The 18,266-nt window shown below is 44.2% G+C and overlaps 1 protein-coding gene across 6 annotated transcripts in view; it reads left to right on the top strand.

The window, feature by feature from the left end:
- The window catches only part of LYST (lysosomal trafficking regulator), a 205,077-nt gene that overhangs the window by 161,569 nt on the left and 25,242 nt on the right, over positions 1 to 18,266 (top strand). For 5 of the 6 annotated variants that reach the window (XM_074373251.1, XM_074373253.1, XM_074373254.1 and 2 more), the window contains 8 exons: positions 256 to 317; positions 1,797 to 1,852; positions 3,900 to 4,052; positions 7,101 to 7,345; positions 8,986 to 9,052; positions 10,410 to 10,566; positions 13,375 to 13,515; positions 16,188 to 16,405. In XM_074373251.1, the coding sequence (XP_074229352.1) occupies positions 256 to 317; positions 1,797 to 1,852; positions 3,900 to 4,052; positions 7,101 to 7,345; positions 8,986 to 9,052; positions 10,410 to 10,566; positions 13,375 to 13,515; positions 16,188 to 16,405 (1,099 nt within the window). The other variant, XM_074373255.1, reaches the window with a different exon arrangement.

Below are 18,266 nucleotides of genomic sequence, written 5' to 3'. Positions count from 1 at the left end.
GCTTTTAAATAACTGAATCCCTTATTCTGCATAAGGGTGTAGAGATTGTTCACCTTTTCTAAAAGTGTCTGTCATTTTCTCCTCTATCATAATGTCAAAAACTGAGATACTATTTTCTTGTGGATTTTAACAAGACATTTTGTGCTTTTGAAACTCCAGTCTGCTTTGCTGAAATCTTCTGCTAGATAAAATGAAGCTTTTACTCTCTGAAATGGGTCAAAACATTTAATCATAGTTTTAAATATGTTTTGACAGAGTGAATCGAAGATGTATCAGCGTTGCCCCATCTAGAGAGACAGCCGGTGAATTGTTACTGGGTAAGCCGCGTTTGGAAGATTTGTACACGTATTCCCCCTTACTTATTTTATTCTTAGATAATTTGAAGCATTGTTTGGACACACTGCCATTAAATGAGATAAACTTTCTCTAACATTACATGGACTGTTTCGCCTTAACATTGTATACATCGCATATGACTCAGGAATGTGAAGAAACGACAGTCTTATTTCCTGAAAAGCACATGAACAGCATTTTAATTTTTATAAAGTTAACTTTCTTCATGAGTATACATCTCCATATTTAATCATCCCTTTTATTATTTATCAGTTTTTATTTTTAAGGTAAAGAATTATTGCCATACGTAGATGCCCACTTTTAACAGGTACACCTATGCATAAGAAATATATCCATTCTGAGATTGTTCACAATTTATATTCTTTATTATACTCCTGAGAGAAAGGCCAGGGCTGTTGATCCATGGATAGTACATTTGGTGAGAAACTTTTTCCCCAAGATATGATGAAATAAAGTTATACCACTTGACTTCTGTTCCCTTAAAGAACCAATCCGTGTGCTGTAGACCTATTGTTCTCAAAGCGCACTCCCCAGATCAGGAGGGCTGCCTCACACAGGAGCTTCCAAGAAATACGCATTCTCAGCCCCTCCCCAGGCTCCTGGAATCTGAAACCCTGTGGCTGGGGCCCAGCAGTCTACATTTTGATGAACCCTGCAGAGATTCTGCTAACCTTCAAATCTGGGAGTCGCTGCTGTAGGGTAACTCCGTAGCGTCCAAGGCCTAACATGCAGAGTTCCGAGCTTGCCCGAACCAAGCCCCACAGTCCCAGGACGGAGACGGTGGCTGTCTCTGAGGCAGCCAGGCAGCACCCTGGGCGACCGGGGCGGGGGGGGGGGGGGGGGGGAACCAGCACACAGCACAGAGCCCAGGGAAGGGCCTGCTGTTTGGATACATTAGTAGGGACATGCACTAACCACAGCCTACGAAGCAGGAAAAATTGGGGGACTGTCTTTTAAGCTCCTGTTCTGCCCTATTGAGTGTTTAAGTCAGCAGAATAATTGAGGGTTCCTCTTTTGCTAGAAAATTTGGTTTACAACTTGACTTCAGCTAAGTGTGACAAAATAAAGCCAGATAATATGCTAGTAATGTAGGAAGAATACTGGTAATAATAAATAGCCAGATTTTTTAGCACTCAGTGCCAGACACTGTTAATAACCACTTCACATATATTAAATTTAATTCCCACAGTAACCTGTGAAATAGACTCCTCCCCTACCTCTTCCTGCCCCCTTCATTTTACAAGGAAACTCAGACACAAAGATGTTAAGCAGCTTGCCCAAGGTCTTGTGGATGCTCTTCAAAAATACATACTGAGTATTAGGAACTGTTTCTGGGCAGTAGGATTCAAATCCAGTCCAGCTAAATCCAACGGCATGCTTTTAACCATATAAGGTAATAGTGCACATACATTTTTAAACTCACATCCAATTATGTTCTGCAGGTAAATGTGGAATGTATTTTGTGGAAGATAACGCTTCTGATACAGTTCAAAGTTCGGTGAGTAGAGATTACGTTTGCACTGATATAAATCGAGACAGATTCCCAAAATGCATACATTTAACACAACAAGAGAGCAGGAAGAACTATTAGAGTTCAGCTGTTGTCACACTGTGTGTAAATTGGTCTGAATTTTTTTTAAGATAATTTTACAAAGAAGACGATGCCATCCCCTCTGGTCGCAGTCTGAGTCCCATGTCAGTATCATGGGTCAGTTGTAAGGGCTCCTCTCACTTCAGCTCCCATCTGCGCAGTCCTCATTCCCACCCTCAGGAGCCCCAGATAACCACCCCACCTCCCCCAGCTTCCTGTCAGGTCCATTTGCCTTCAGAAAGAAAGGAAAACAGTGTATCGTTGAATAGCTTAAGTCATCCTGATATTCACGTAGCTTAGTAACCGTGCTTTTATTCTTCTGGCAATACTGATGTTAATCAGAAAATAACCTAAAAAAAGACTCTTAATTCGCTCTTTTTACACAGTAAAGCTTTTTATCCATTTAAATTAGTTTGTATGCCATTAAAATATTGTTTTGAGATCCCTGTAATAGAAGAAATAAGGCTTTTTGTTTCAGAAGTTCTAAAGCCAGGATTTCCTAAGGCTACATTTAAATGTGATTATGTATGATTTAATGGTGAGTACATATTTGACTCAAAGAAATTAATGAGTGAAAACATAAAATTTTGTTGTAAAACAAATGATGTAAAAAAATTCATTAAAATACTTAATACAGCCCAAAAAATTGCATGGGCACTCTTTCCTGATTTACATAGCAATTACTATAGTATTTGTCCCAGCAAGTAAAAGTATAGTTATGTTATTTTTCAAGATGTATCTTTTTAGCAGCCAAGGAATTTAATAGTTGATACATGAACCAACTTTTTTCTGGGTTCAAAGGTGACATTTTCCACCTTGAAAATTCTAAAAATACCCTTGTTTTTTAGTGCACTGAAGGACCCTTTCTCCCTCTGTACTTTTGTAGCATGAATTCTTACTTCTTGTAGGACATTTGCTCTCTTGCATTTTAAATGTGTGTACAAGTACCTCACGCCCCCTCTTTATCACACTTAGGTTTATTTCATGCAGAGCATGTTAGCTGGGCACCTTGCCTGTAGACGCTTAATAGATGTATGTTACATTGAATGTATGCTGAGTGTTGAAGCTAAACAGGGAGGAATTCAGTTTTAAGAATGAGAATATTACATTTTCATTAAAATATTTTGTTTTCTTTGTAACATATTTCCTCCCACTACTTCTAAAAATTAGTTGGGACCCAGTACCACAGTAAAACACGCAGAGCTGGCCTAAGTGTCACTCCCTCCTCTCTGCTGTTTTTCAAATTTATCTTTATCTTTGACTCCTGGAGGATTCATTTCCCTTCCTTTCTTGCAAGCTCAGCTATATATTTAGAAGACTGTTTGCTTAGTAAAAAAAAAAAAACCCATCTGGCAAATCTACATACTGTGTGGTTCCAGCTCTGTGACATTCTGGAAAAGGGAAAAACTGGTGACAGTAAAAAGAGCAGTGGTTGCCAGCTGGAGCACAAGGGGGTTCGGAGCAGTGGAACCGTTCTGTGCAGAACTGAAATGGTGGGCGCGTGTCATTAAACATCTGTCGAAACCCATGAATCCACGGCACAACACCGAGATTCAGCTGTGACTAGAGTTCAGAATACTGTATTCAGCGGGGCTCAGCCGTGTTCACAGTCAGCACACGAGTCCCCACGTTCACAGCAGGGGGACTGAGTGTGGAGGGGTCTGCACGGGAACTCCGGGCTCTCTGCTCAGTTTTCTTGCACCTAAGACTTCTCTGGAAAATAGTCTATAAAAAAGTTTAAATGAAACCTATTAATTAAAATATTTTTCTTAGATTTTATGCAGCATTTTGAAATATTCAGCAGTGGGAGGATTTTCAGAGAATCTTATCTGCCATTTTGCCACAAAAGCAAGACTTTCTGTTGCATTTTGATACTTTTTAAAAATCTAAAATTAAAATGATTATTTATATTTCATGTAAAGCAAATACTTTCATGTATTTCCTTTGTCTTTAGAGCCTTCAGGGAGAATTAGAACCAGCATCATTTTCCTGGACATACGAAGAAATTAAAGAAGTTCACAAGCGTTGGTGGCAGTTGAGAGATAATGCTGTGGAAATATTTTTAACAAACGGCAGGACACTCCTGTTAGCATTTGATAACACCAAGGTAAATCTGCCTTTATTAATAGATACACTTTTTTGAAGTGATCATAGGATTGATGTAACTATAGTCATACTGATTAAATGAAGTTTTAACTTATTTAAACTCTAGCTCACTGTTTCTGAAATCAAATAAAAATTGCCTTGTTTCTTAGTCCTGATTAAAGTAAACCCTTGGTTGTATTAAAATTAGTTTTGTCCTCCAAAAGCGTATTACATTCTGTTCCCCAAAGTGACTGCGTCTATGAAAAGCAAATGAATGAGTGTATAACCATCCTGGAAGTGGTTTCAACTTGTAGATTCCACTTCTGACAAACCCTTCCTTGGCCACCATGTCCCTTCTGCTACTGTTTGTCTGCCGTCCTTCACAGAAGACCTCCTGGAAGAAACTGTGTGCCCGCTGCCTCCAGGTCCTCCCCTCGATCCTCCTGTGAGAGGCTCGTCACCCTCGCCCGTGACCTCTGCCCGGCACCGCCGGTCACCTCCGTGCTGCTCGGCCTGTGGTCCTGTTTCCTAGTCTCCGTCTTCCTTGACTCACCAGCAGCATTTGGCACAGCTGATTACTCTCCCTTTCCTCAAAGAGAGGGAAAGAGGAAGCCAGAGCCCCTCCTCCCTGGGCCTCTGGGTTCCCCTGAGCTCTCCCTCGGCCTCACCGGCCGTGCCTTCTCCATCTTGTTTGCAGATGCCTCCTCTGAGTGTCTCAGGGCTCCTCCTCCTCACCTCTTCCCGTCTCATCCCATCTGGTGACTTTAAGTACTGTCTGTATTATAACAACTGATGAATTTGAATCACTACCCGAACCTCTCCCCTGAATGCCACACTCAGATATTTGAGTTACTCCTTGGCATCTCCACTTGGAAGTCTCACTGCAACTCAAGTTTAACGTGTGCAGAACTGAACTCCTAATCTTCCCCCGAAAGCTCTCTGCAGCTTCCCCATCTCAGTAAGGAGCACTCCAGTCTCCCTGGTGTCCCGGCCCAAACCCTTGGGACTATCCCCACTCCCCCTGTTCCTTCCTCCCCCACATCTGCTCTCAGTGAGTTCTGAGGGCTCCCCCCCGACAGTGCATCCAGAATCTGATGGCTTCCCTGCTGCCGTCCTGCTCTCGCCATGGTCCTCCTGTGCACACATCATGACACTAGCCTCTGCCTGCTTCCATGGCCCTCCTGTTTGAGACTATTGTAAACGCGGCGGCTAAGGTCAGATCCTGCCGTTCCTCTGCTCAGAGCCCTCCGCCCACTCTCTGTGTCACTCCGTTAGAGCCTGGTTCTTACAGCGTTGAGTAACCTGGCACTTCCTTGCCCCTCTGACCTTACCTTCTGCCCCACTCCTCACTCCCGTCCTGCCCCTCCGCCTCCTCCATCCGTGGAGACACCAGTGCCTTCAATCCTTTGCGCTCGTTGCTCCCTGGATGCTACCTGGAATGCTTTTCCTCTTAGAAGTCTACATGGTTCACTGCCTTACTTTTTTCAGGTTTCCTGATCAAATGCCTTCATATCAGAGAGACTTCCCTGATTACTCTAAATAAAATAGCAACCCCCTGTCACTCCCACCCCCAAACATCCCTCGTCACCTTCACTCTGATCTATTTTTCTCTACAGCGCTTGTCTCCCCAGTGGAAGGTAAGCTTTGTTTTGATGAGAGCTGCAGCTTTAGCACCTTGAACATACGGGGATATAGGTTCTCACTAAATACTTGTTGAATGACTAAATGTTTCCTGTCTCTTGCTGAGCATAGTATGTAGACTGTCATAAATTCTCTTCATCAGCCTTACCTTCCGTACTCGTCACCCTTCAGATTTAGACTGCAGATTGGGGGGGGGGGGTATTTTTTTGCCTTGAACAGATTCTTTTTTTTTAATTGTGGTAAAAAATACATAACATAAAAGTTAGCATCTTAACTACGTTCAAGCATACAGGTCAGCCGTGTTGAGCACACTCTCGCTGTGGAGACGCAGACCCTCAGGTTGGGCTCTCCACGCCCTGCGACCTTGCCTGTGGCTCCTTCTTGCCATTTGCCTCTCGTTGGGCTCTGACTCCCCACCTCCCTGGCTCCTCCTCCTGTGCCTGGAGCACCCACAATTTAAGAGGAGTGCTTCAGATTTGTGTTTAGCAGGGGTCTGGTTCATCTGTTTTTCCCGTGTGTTACCAGTTACCGTTTCATTGCTTTGGCAGAAACCAGAATACCATGCCCTTTTTTGTGATAGAACGTTTGTGTGGCTCTTAAAAAAAAAAGGTTCATATGTTAGTTTTCAATCAGTAGTGAAAATCAAGCATTGTGTTTTACATAGGATGTTTTATTTCATTCTTATGAAATAAATATGATGGCCCCTGTATTAGAGAGACGGTAACTGCAGCCTAAAGGATTTAAGCAAGAAAAAAGCCCAGGTCTGCCTAATTCAGAAAACCATACTCTTTCTACTACATCATGTTGCATTTATTTAGGTGAAAACTCTTGTTCCTTTATTGATTTTTTCCCCTTAGGGTCTGTATATACATGACTTTTCCATATATACTTCTTAGTTTATTAACTGATTTCTCCAGCAGCAGAACACTGTGGTTAATAACAAGCCACTAATGAATGAGTGAATATGACAGAACAGAAGCAGACTCACAGATGCAGAGAACAAACTAGTGGTACCGGTGGGGAGGGAGAGGGGCGGGGCAAGAGGAGGGTAGGGAACTGAGAGGTCCCAACTACTGTGTGTGAAATAAATATCCATTACGAGGGTATTCTGGGCAGCACAGGAAATACAGCCAATATTCTATAACACCTTTAAATGGCATGTAATATATATATTGAATCATTATGTTGTACACCTAAAACTAACATAAAACTGTAAATCAGCTGTTCTTCAGTAACTAGAGAAATAGCCCAACCTTTGGAGGAAAACCTGGATTTGAATCTCGGTTCTTCGCGCGTTAATGTTGTTGGGAAAGTATTTTCTTGGAGGGTTTGGGATTAGTGACACGCCAACAGCATCCTGGGTCCTTTGCAGGAACGTGCCAATGAGACCCAAAGTAAAATCTGGTTTTTTTCTCTCTTTCTCTTGGAGGTCCGTGATGATGTGTACCACAGCATTCTAACAAACCACCTCCCTAACCTTCTGGAATATGGCAATATCACAGCTCTGACAAATTTGTGGTATGCTGGACAAATTACTAACTTCGAATACTTGACTCACTTGAACAAGCATGCCGGCCGGTCCTTCAACGACCTCATGCAGTACCCAGTGTTCCCGTTCATCCTGGCCGACTACGTCAGTGAGACCCTTGACCTCGGCGACCCCGCCGTCTACAGGTGTGTGAGGACGTCAGCCCCTTTTGGCTGCATCAGCATGCCATATTTACTTCACTAAAGTTCTTGTTGTGAGAATTTTCAAACATACACAAACATGGAATGAATATATAATAAACCCCTGTATGTCCCTCACCCCAACTCAATTATGAAGACCTTTGCCAAACTTGCGTCTTTTTTTTTTCTTCTTAAGACAGATCACGCATATCTGCTATGTCACTCGTGTGTTCTTTAGTACACATCTCTTAAGAAAAAAACAGAACATTTTCTTACCTAACCTCAGTGCCATTGTCATTGCTGATAACAGTGCCTGGCCCTACAAATGAAGATTTAGCCAGCAGGACAGTCCTCACGTCATTTTTTAAAGTAGCCAAAATTTAGAGACAACCTAAATGCCCAGCACTAGGTTTGAGTAAATTGTTCCATGTTGCAGCCATTAAAAATGTTGTTGTAGAAATGTATATTTGGGGGCAAAAGATGCTCTTTTTATTTAAAAAGTGAATATGCACACACAGGTAAGGGGAAGACGCCCGCAAAGGCTATGCCCTTCCAGACACATTGTGAGTATTAGAAGTAGTTTTGTGGTTGGCTTTTGGTTTTTCGCTCATCAGTAATTTCTGATTTTCCAACCACAATAAGGATTATTTATGTTAAAAAAAAAAAACACCATTTACACTCTTTAGAAAAAAATTGCGTGCCAGAGTCTGCAACTTGATTTCTCTGATTTTGAGATGTGAATTTATATCTATTCCGTAAAACTATCTTTACTTTTTAACAAAGTGTTTAGGATTGTAAAAGTCTCAAAAATGAAATTAATGTGTTTGCTATTGCTAATTTTAATATCCCGAGGCAGTAATTTTCCCCCCAAACAGATAGATCAGCGTCCAGCTAAACAGACCTGATTTCACTTGCTGAAGTCTGAGCAAATCTTATGTTGACCTGGGTACGGTGCCAGCTGTTGACCCTGCAGGGGGCCGCATCCTGGTGCGGCCCAGATGGCGCCTCGGCCAGGGAAGCGTGCGTCCCTCACTGAATCTTGTTCTGTCGCTCCTTCCGGGCCCCAGGGAGCTGCTGCTTGACTCTGTAGCCTGTAAAAGCCGGGCCTCCTCCTCGAGCTCTCGGCACAGTGTTGCCCCTCGCGGTCCACAAGTTAGTGCAGTGCTCAGGCTCCAGAGCTCAGTGTGCATTTGAAGCCTATGTTGTTTCTTCAGTTTTCCCTGAAAACCTGATAATTCCGTAGCATTTCCTTGTGATAATATTTCCTGTCCAGACTGCCCTTCACTTTCACTGCCTTACTGGTGTGGAATCTGGAGGTGGGGACAGGAACCCGGGGCCTGGTGGGAATCAGCTGCCAAGCGCAGCAGCAGTTAGGATTTGGAGCTAGCGGAGGGGCCAGCGAGGGGAGGGAGAGCGGCAGCTCTGGGCTGGGTTACTCCCAAGTCCGGAGTCCCAACACCCAACTGCGTCTGCCCGAACAGTTATGAAAGCGTCATTGTGAGCAGTGACTTGTCAGTTGCAGAGCAGCATGTGTAAGCACTGTGCTGTTGGCCAGTGGCTCTCTTATTTACCTGTAAGCATCTGGGCACCTAATCCTGACAGTGGCAACATACGTCCTGTGCTTTCCATCGTCTCTTCCTCTGTAGAAACCTCTCCAAGCCCATCGCGGTGCAGTACAAAGAAAAGGAAGACCGGTACGTGGACACTTACAGGGTAGGTTTAGTTTTGCCTCATGTATTTCGATAAAGGAAAACGATTTTTGTTTTACAGGCTTGTGTTTTACCTAACTTTAAATTTATAAGATTGATTTTTCTGTTTCTCACTTCCTTGTGCTTTGGTTGACAGGCAACTGGAAATCATTAGATGATTTTAAGTATTAATCTGTCTTAATTCTCTGAAGACATTTTGCCCAGGAAAAGAAATACACTTATTGTTGCATAAGTTGGAAGCTAATAGTCCATTGTTATGTTGAAATATATAAATAATTGCATTCCTTATAAAAATCATAAAGATTTTCAGGAACTCACTCTTTGTATCCCCTAGTGTTGTATGTAATAGCGTCAATACGTTTATAATGTACCATAATCCTTTATTCATATTCAGCAGGTTATGCTTTGGTTTATTAATAAAAATACCAAATTTTAAAGTTTAAAAATAGAAAATAATTGTCCATTTCTGTAACATTAGTATTAATGGAATCCTGTTGGAAATTCAAGAGGGCTCGTTAGCCGTAGGCTGCGTTCTTCACAACAGTATCAGGATGGGGCAGCTGAAGCAGTGTCCCCCTATTCTGTACATTGTCTTATGTCAGAATTCCAGAAAGATCCCTCCAGGCATCTTATGTGACAGTTGTGTCACTGCTTGATTCTTCTGCAGCTGAGAATGAGACAGTGTCGTGGGAGTCAAGACGTGACTCCAGAGAATTTACTGTCACCTGACTTTGTTATTAGAGACAGAAGCTGTGGGAGGCGAGGATGGTGCCAGACATTCAAAGTTTGGTTGCGCTTCCTTCTTTATGATGGGAGATGGGAGTAGTTGGAAACTGCCTGAAGTATGTGTTGTGTCTGTGTAGCTCCACTGCAGAACAGCCGTAAAGAGTTCTGTTAAAGAATTCCAGTAGTGCAATACCGTTTTCCTATTTCTGTGGCATTCCCACTGCTAGAGAAGCGCTTCTCTAAAGAATGTAGCTTTACCTCTTGAACCTTCTTAAAATGCAGCAGCCCCGGTGAGGGGGCAGCCCTCACGTGCTGAGCGCTCAGTCCGCTCAGACTTTATAGCCCTTCAGCTGGGAGCCAGGGTGATGGAGGTGGGTGCAGAACAGGTGGGTTTTCTCAGAGGGAAGGAAAGGGTCAAAGTGCAGGCTTGGGGGAGGCTTCTCGAGCGCTCAGGCCTCAGCAGGGCACCGTGGAGGAGCCTCCAGGCCCTCAGGGTGGCCGAGGTCCAGACGGGTGGGGGGGGGGGGGGACAAGCCCTGGAGAACAGGTCTAAGGGGCCGCAGAGAGGGACAGAGAGGACGGGCGAGCTTCCACGCCCTGCCAGCACTCAGCGCCGTGACTTCTGACCCCTTCAGTACCTGGAGGAGGAGTACCGCAAAGGGGCCCGCGAGGACGACCCGATGCCCCCGGTACAGCCCTACCACTACGGCTCCCACTACTCCAACAGCGGCACGGTGCTGCACTTCCTGGTCAGGATGCCTCCCTTCACCAAGATGTTCCTGGCCTACCAAGGTAAGCCGCCCCCAAAGTCAGCTTGGTCGTGGGGGGAGGCGGGGAAGCACTTGACCGGCAGCCTGAGCGCGTGTTGAGACTAATCAAACCATGAGAAAAAGAATTCCACTTACTCCTTCCTCAGAACTCTCTCCAGGAAACCTGCAGGCAGCCAAACCAGCTTGCCCCGTCTCAGACTTTAGCTTCAAATTAAACATGTCTGAGTTTGTAAAAATGCAATTCACGTTTTAAAAATTAAGAGTTAATTCCCATAGTATAACATTAACCCTTTTTACCTCCTTAAAGTGTCTGCAGTTCACTTTTTAACATGTTCAACTGAGTAGCCATTTCAGATCACCTAAGTGCTCTTTGGAGCCTAACGGGGAGTAGGTTGTTGTAAGTCAGAGCGCGTAACTGGTTACAGGAGAGTCACGCTGCCCCCTGCGCCACAGGGACTTCCCGGTTGATAATCTACCTCGGCATGTTCGGGGGCAGCCTGCAGGCCTGCAGATGACTTAGGCAGAGGGGGATCCTTGTACACGTAGGGACACACCTACTTAGCGATGTCTAACGAGGGCCGTGGCAGTAGCCCTGTGGCTGTTCCTCTGGGCGCTCGGAATCCTTTGTGGAAACGTCATCCATTCATTTCCCCGACCCTTCTTGAATGTCTTTCTGTGTTTATGCTCACATGCAACCTCTTGGAGGAATGAGTTTTGTATCTGGACACCACTTGGTCTGTAAAAGGGGCTTTCATAGATCTGCCCCTGTCTGAGTGCACAGAGCACAGGGTCCACATGACAGCTGCCCAGACACCGGGAGATTACTGCCCTGCCCCTCCCTCCTCTCTCTCCTGTTTACTGCCAGGCTGCTTGTCCTCAGCTCTTAGGACGTCAGGTTGAGAGCCTCCTATATGCAAGCCCTCCTCCGGCTGCTGCACGGAGCACACAGGGAGGAGGACAGTTCTGGTCCTGGGGAAGAGCTTCGAAACTCAGAGCTGAGCCAGGCTTGCTCTGCTTCGCAAGCCTGGCGCTGTGCTCATCTTTCTGGACGTGATTTGCGAATGCCCTTATTAAAAAGTGGCCATAGGAATAAAAAAGAATATCTCCGACGTGGTTGGGGGCAACTGCAGTGGATAAGAGAACTGTTACTGCCCTCATTTCTTTTAATGTAGCCCATGAACCTGTTAATATAAAACTCCCAATCAACCATTATGCTGGGTTTTCTTCATCGTGTGTTGAAGAATGATTTTAAAACAAAACAGCAATGACCTCAGTCCCCATTCACTTTCTTCTGATTCGTTTAAAATGATTTTTGTTGGCTTTTGAATTTATTTCTAGACTTCTGGTTTAGTCTAAGTCTTCTCAGCTTGGCACTGTAGTCGCTTTGAGCCACCTAGTTCTTTGTTACAGGGACTGACCTGTGCTTTGTAGGGCAATTCGCAGTATCCCTGGCCTCTCGCTGCCAGAAGCCAGTGGCACCCCCCCCCCAGCCCAGCTGTGAGAGCTAAGAATGTCTCCTGGCATTGCCCGAAGTCCCCTGGGGGGCAGAAGTGCTGGGGTAGCAACTGCTAGTTGAATATATACATGTTCTAGATTATAGGAGTCTGCAGTATTGCTTTTTTTTTAATTAAGAAACGACAGGGAGTTTTAAAATCTGGACAGCACCCTCAGTGTGCTTGTCTCGTTCCACGGCTCTGTGCTCTCGGGGCTGGGGCCTGTGGCTCCACAGCCTTACACGGGTGCACTTATTTTCCTTGATTCCATTTAGATCAATAACTTCTCCTCCTGAATGCGTTAGTAAACATTTCTTTAAGTGGCCCTCCCTACTTTCTGAGGGAAAAAAAGACGTATTTGTAAACCTCCTTTCTTCCCAGATTTTATTCAGTGGCCAGCCAGTGCTAACGAACTGAACAGAAGGGATGAGAAAGTAATAAAAGTGATAGAGAGCATCACTCCGCAAAGCAGGTCAGGCTGGGGGCAGATTTAGTGTCTCTTTTAAAAACTGAGCCTTGCTTGATGCTGAAATTAGTCTTTGACAGCCTCCCAATGAAAAGATGTGTTCCAATTCCAGCAAGTTCAAAGGAGTTTTAGCTGCTGCATCACAGTTCCTGAGAACCGTCTACTCTGCTGGTGTTTTCAAGGGCGGGCCTGTGGAGATCATTTAGCATTCTAGGCTAGAAAGTCTGAGTAACTGTTGACAGAAAAGACAGGCTCAAAACTCAGTTCTTGATTAATCTACACCAGATAAACTTAACAAAGTAGTAACTATTCTTAGTTTTATTTTCATTTATATGAAATTTTACTTAATTTTTTGGCATAGAGTTAGAACATCTAAAAAGCAGTGCCCCCCAACCCCGACAGAAAAAAAAAAAAAAGGGAAAGGAAAAGCGAGAAGAAGAGTAGTCTTACTGATCAGAGGGGAAAACTGTTTTACCTGTTTGAACTATGGTTTTCCTTCCCTATTCATTCGTTTATTCAGTAAACAAACCATTATCCAGTCCCTCGGGTGTGCTGGGTACGGCTGCTATCCCAGGGTTCTGCTTCTGTGGAAATTTCATTCTACTTGTGCAGACTGATCATAATCAGACAAACAATATAAATGTATCTAGTTACTTGCACTGTGAAAGCATAATACAGATTAAAAATAATATAACGCAGTCCCAAATAGATATAGAAATATTCATTTTCAAGAACGTGAATAAACTTTTAAACTATGGACAAACAAAAGGAACATTATTTTAATCTTTTTGAAACAGTCAAAGTAAATTAACAGGTTTCAAATGGAATCACGTCTTTGTATCTTAATTGTGTAATTTGTGTTTCTTTTTAGATCAGAGTTTTGACATTCCAGACAGAACTTTTCATTCTACAAATACAACGTGGCGTCTGTCATCTTTTGAGTCCATGACTGATGTGAAGGAACTTATCCCAGAGTTTTTCTATCTTCCAGAATTCTTAGTTAACCGTGAAGGTATAAGAATAAATCATTTCTAATTTATATTTCTGAGAGTTTGTACATATTTTATAATTTTCCAAAAAGAAAAATAGCTTTGGTAAATCCTAAACTTTTGAGTCCCCAGGGAAGAGAAATACCTTTACTTATTAAATACATAGTTTTATTTCCAAGTGAGCTTGAGGATTTTCAGTCTTTTATTGGCCTAGGTATATTTGGAAAAACTGTAACTTATAACTATTCAAAGTATTTGCAAACACATATTTTAATTTTGTTACAGAAATAACTTAATTACTTTTTCTGACTACAAAAGTGATAATATGCTGATTATAAAAAAAGAATCATGAATTTATTAAAGCACAATATAAATTAACCAGAATCTCAGTGATATTATGAGGAATGACCAAAGAAATGAAACACTCTAAGCAGAACTATCTAACAAGGGTGAGGGGAACCTGGAGATAAAGTCACCTTTCCTGTGATGCCAGTGGCCAGCAAGCTTGGCCAGTCTTGCTTGCTCTTTAACGTGAGGTCAGTTAGCCCTTTGAGAGGCTACCTTTGGGTCATTTTCCTACATTACCGATTTCATATTTTTATGGGACCTTGAGGAATATATGTATTGAGAATGCTATCTTTAGGGAAGTTAGCTTTGGGCAACTTACTTTAGATTTTTTTCTGTCTTAACTGGCCTCTCAAGTTATTCGGCACATCATTGATAAATTCATGCTGCAGTTTACCCGGAGCAGGCGCTGTCGTGTTGCCCAAGTGAGAACCGCCTCAGTGAAACGTCAGCACCTGCAGTTTGGGGTCCCTGCCTCGGGGCTGTCAGTCTGGGACCCATTTGAATCTACCACTTGCTCTCTGTCCAAGTTTCTTATGTGTATGTTCCAGCTACCCACAGCTGCATGACAAATAACCCCAGTACTGAGTGACCCCAAACAACGTTAAATGTATTCTCCATCGGAGTTTTTGCAGGTCAGAAATTGAGGAACAGCTCAGCCAGGTGGTCTCTGTGGTTTGGCGCAGGGTCTGTCATGCAGTTGCGCTCAGATTGGCTGCAGCTGGAACAGCTGGAGCAGAGCCGCTGGGGCTGGCGACATCTCTCTTCGTGTGGTGTCTGTGGTTTCCCACGTGGCTTCTCCACACGAACGAGTTCAGAGTTCCTCATAGCATGGCCACCTCAGACATCCTACCTGGTGACTCGGGGTCCCAGGGAGAGGAGCAGAAGCTGCATGGCCTTTTCCAGCCAGGCCTTGGAGGTCACACACTGGCACTTCGGCTGCATTCCGTTCATGCCGGAGCCACAGTGCCCGTCCACATTCGAAAGGACAAGGCATGGGTGCTGCCATTTGATAGGGGGTAGCAAAATTCTAGAAAAGTGCGCAAGACAGCAAGTGTTGTTATAACTGTTTCTGGAGAAGGTAACTTGCTACATGTCATGTCATTTCCAGTCAGCATTCCCACAGGATGCTCTCAGTAAACCTCCAGTCAGCTGCTCTGGGTGAAGAGGGCCCACCTCTGTGATGGGTCCCCAGAGCACCTGGAAGCTGGGAATGATTTGAGTTCACGGAGATCCCTGCCGCTCAGCCCCTCCCCACTCAGCCCTTAGATGCCTCATCTCCACTGTTCAGTCAGTCGGCCTCTGCTGCCTCCCCTGGAGCTGCCCCCAGCGGGTGCATCCTAACCGTCAGCCCCTGCTGCTGTCAGTCCCGTGACTGCAGGGCTCGCCAAGATGACCCTCACCCCTACCCCCTGCTAAGCTGGCGTGACCCCTTGGTGTGTATTTTACCTCATACCATTTCAGAGGACTTCCAGAATTAGTGAAGCTCCTTCTAACTGTTTCCACAAGATCGAGAAGGAGGCAGACAGCAACTTAATTTTATGTGAAGCAGAATCAGCTTTTAAGAGGTCCTTTCAAATTTGTATTGTTATGGTGTTTGGATTTTCTGTCCATAAAAGGTAGCACCCCCCAAAAAAAAAATCTCTGTCCAAAGGTAATGTTTCCTTTAGAACAGTTTTTTTAAGGAAACACTTCCGAGACTTTCACTTACACTAGCAGACTAATGAGACAATTGGATACCACCTTATGTACATCTCAGAAGATTCTCTAATTCAGGATGCTAGGATAATTTTGTTGTCCACCAAGCATTCCTTGGTGGAAATGAATCAGAACAGACCTATAGATTTACCATAAAATTAATAGACTTAAGACAGTTCATTCTAGGAATGTGTGTACCTTGTATTCACTGGGTGTTTTAAACTACTGAATGCTAATACTTACTATATATAAATAATCTTAAATTTATTATAATGTTAACACCAGTAATTCAGAAATGCTTATACAAAAGCCTTCGCTTTATTTTAATCAAGTTTACAATTGAATAGATATTTACACACTTAATGCATTTGAGGATTTGATAAACTGGAACGTTGGAATTAGTGGGCAGTGATTTTCTGCTTTTTTTCCCAATATGATATAAAGTGTTGGAAGAATGAAGCGAGAAGGTCTCGGGCTCGTTAGGGCAGCACTAATGTGCATAGCGATGAGAGACGGCGTCACTGTCCTCGCTGCTCCCTCTCCTGGTGACGGCCCACAGCAGCTGTTTCTGTGAACTCTTAGGATCTGCTCCGTAGGCCAGATGAAGCGTGCTCTGGGGGAGACGAACATTAGTGTCAATCTTGTGTTTCAGGGTTTGATTTCGGTGTGCGTCAGAACGGCGAACGGGTTAATCACGTCAACCTCCCGCCCTGGGCACGTAACGACCCTCGCCTCTTCATCCTCATCCACCGCCAGGCTCTGGAGTCCGACTACGTGTCCCAGAACATCTGCCAGTGGATCGACCTGGTGTTCGGGTATAAGCAGAAAGGGAAGGCCTCTGTCCAAGCCATCAATGTTTTCCATCCTGCTGTAAGTGACTGTCTTTAAAATCCGCGTTCATAGAAGGTAGAACCCGGGCAGTTAAAGACTAGACTGTTTCTTTGCAACACCCAGTTACCAAGGAGAGTTGGCAGAGACCCTAAATGTGGCAAGATTTTCAGGTTGGATATTTCACCTCTTTGAGAATAACTGAGGTACTTTCTGTTGGGGGTCCCCTGGGGCCTCCCGCAGGTTGGATGAGGGCTAAGGACTCAGCATGTAGTTGTACAGCTAAGGTTTATTACAGGGGAGGGTACAAAGCAGAACCAGCAAAAGGACAAGACGCATGGGGCGAAGCTGGAGGAGACCAGGCACACGCTTCCAGGAAGCGACCCCTCCCAGTGCCTCCCGCAGAACTCGCTCCCTCCCTCCAGCAGCAAACTGTGACTGCGTGTGTGCGATGCCGCCCAGCAGGGAAGCTCACCAGGGGTGCAGTGCCAGGGCTTTACTGAGGGCGGGTCATGTGGGCACCCTCTGTCTCGCAGGTACTGAGACTCCCAGAAGAAAAGCAGGTGCTCAGTGTAAACCACGCTCCTTGTACAGTGGATTTGGGCACGGTGGGCCCCTCTTATCAGTTACAGAGCATTGGGGACGCTTCTGAAATCCAGCCCAGGGCCCACCCTGCAGGCAAGGCCTGTCCAGGGAGGGCAGGTCAGGCCCGCCATGGTAACTCTTTTCTGCACACCATCCCGTATACGTGTTCTGTGTTTAAATGGCACCATTTTTCCTTATTGCACAAACAGTATTTGTGCCTGGTTAGGAAAATGTACCTACTACAGACTACCAAAGGAAGGAATTAAAAACCAACTCTGATGTCTGTATCTAGAGACAGACATCAGAACCACCTTCTAGACTTTTTTCTGCACATATGTATCATTCCACTTGTGTAATAATATTAATAATGCTTGTTATTCCAGGTATGGCTAGCCAGTCATTTATTTAATCAATCCCCTGTTATTGGATATTTAGTTAGTATTTGCTTGCTACTAAACTTAACACTCCTCAGGTTACTTCTTTACGTACGTCTTTACTTCTTTAAGATAAATTCCTCAAGGTAGAATTGTTATACTTTAACATACATTTTTTAATGTTGTTAGATCGTCTACCTTTAAAAATATATATATATATCTATTCAGGAAACATTTGTTTTGCTAGGCTCTAGGGATGCAAAGATAAATAAGATTCACATAGAGAGGGATGATCTGCAGATGGCCAGTAAGGAAGTGAAAAGGGTGTGACATCTTTAGTCATCAGGGGAATGCAGTTTAAAACCACGATGAGCTGCCACTTCGTACCCTTGAGAATGACTCAGGGTAAAAAGACTGACAATCCGGGGGCTGGGCAGGTGGACGACTACTCAGCGGCAGGAAGGAATGGAGCGGACACAGATGTGGCAACAGGGGTGAGTCCCCAGAGCATTTTATACTGAGAGAAAGAGGCCTTACTTAAGGGTAGACTGTGTACGAATCCACTCCATTTACATGGAATGTAAAAGCAGGGAAAAGTAGTCTCTTGGTGAGAGAGCCAGAACAGCAGTGCCTCTGAGGAGCAGGGCGTGCGCTGCAGGAGGGCACCAGGGCGCTTCCTGGTGATGCGGATGTTCTGTGTCTTGATTTACATGATGGTTGCATCGGATTGTTCTTTAAAAATTTGTAGTATTTTACTGTATGCAAAATATACCTCTTTTTTAAAAAGTGTAGTTTTTTTTTTTTTTTTACAAGTTTTAAAGACAAAAAAAAAAGATTCAAATAGAGAGTCAGGCTGGAAGGAAAGTTGGGGTAGTTCAGCCTGCCTGGATGTGGGAGTGGGGTCCGAGTGAGGCCTCTGGAAGGAAGTTCCTCAAGGAATGAGA

The sequence above is a fragment of the Camelus bactrianus genome, chromosome 11, assembly GCF_048773025.1.
Source record: "Camelus bactrianus isolate YW-2024 breed Bactrian camel chromosome 11, ASM4877302v1, whole genome shotgun sequence".
In the NCBI taxonomy this organism is placed as follows: Eukaryota; Metazoa; Chordata; class Mammalia; order Artiodactyla; family Camelidae; genus Camelus; species Camelus bactrianus.
The sequence above is the reverse complement of the archived record's forward strand: the minus strand, read 5'-3'. Positions and strand labels throughout refer to the sequence as shown.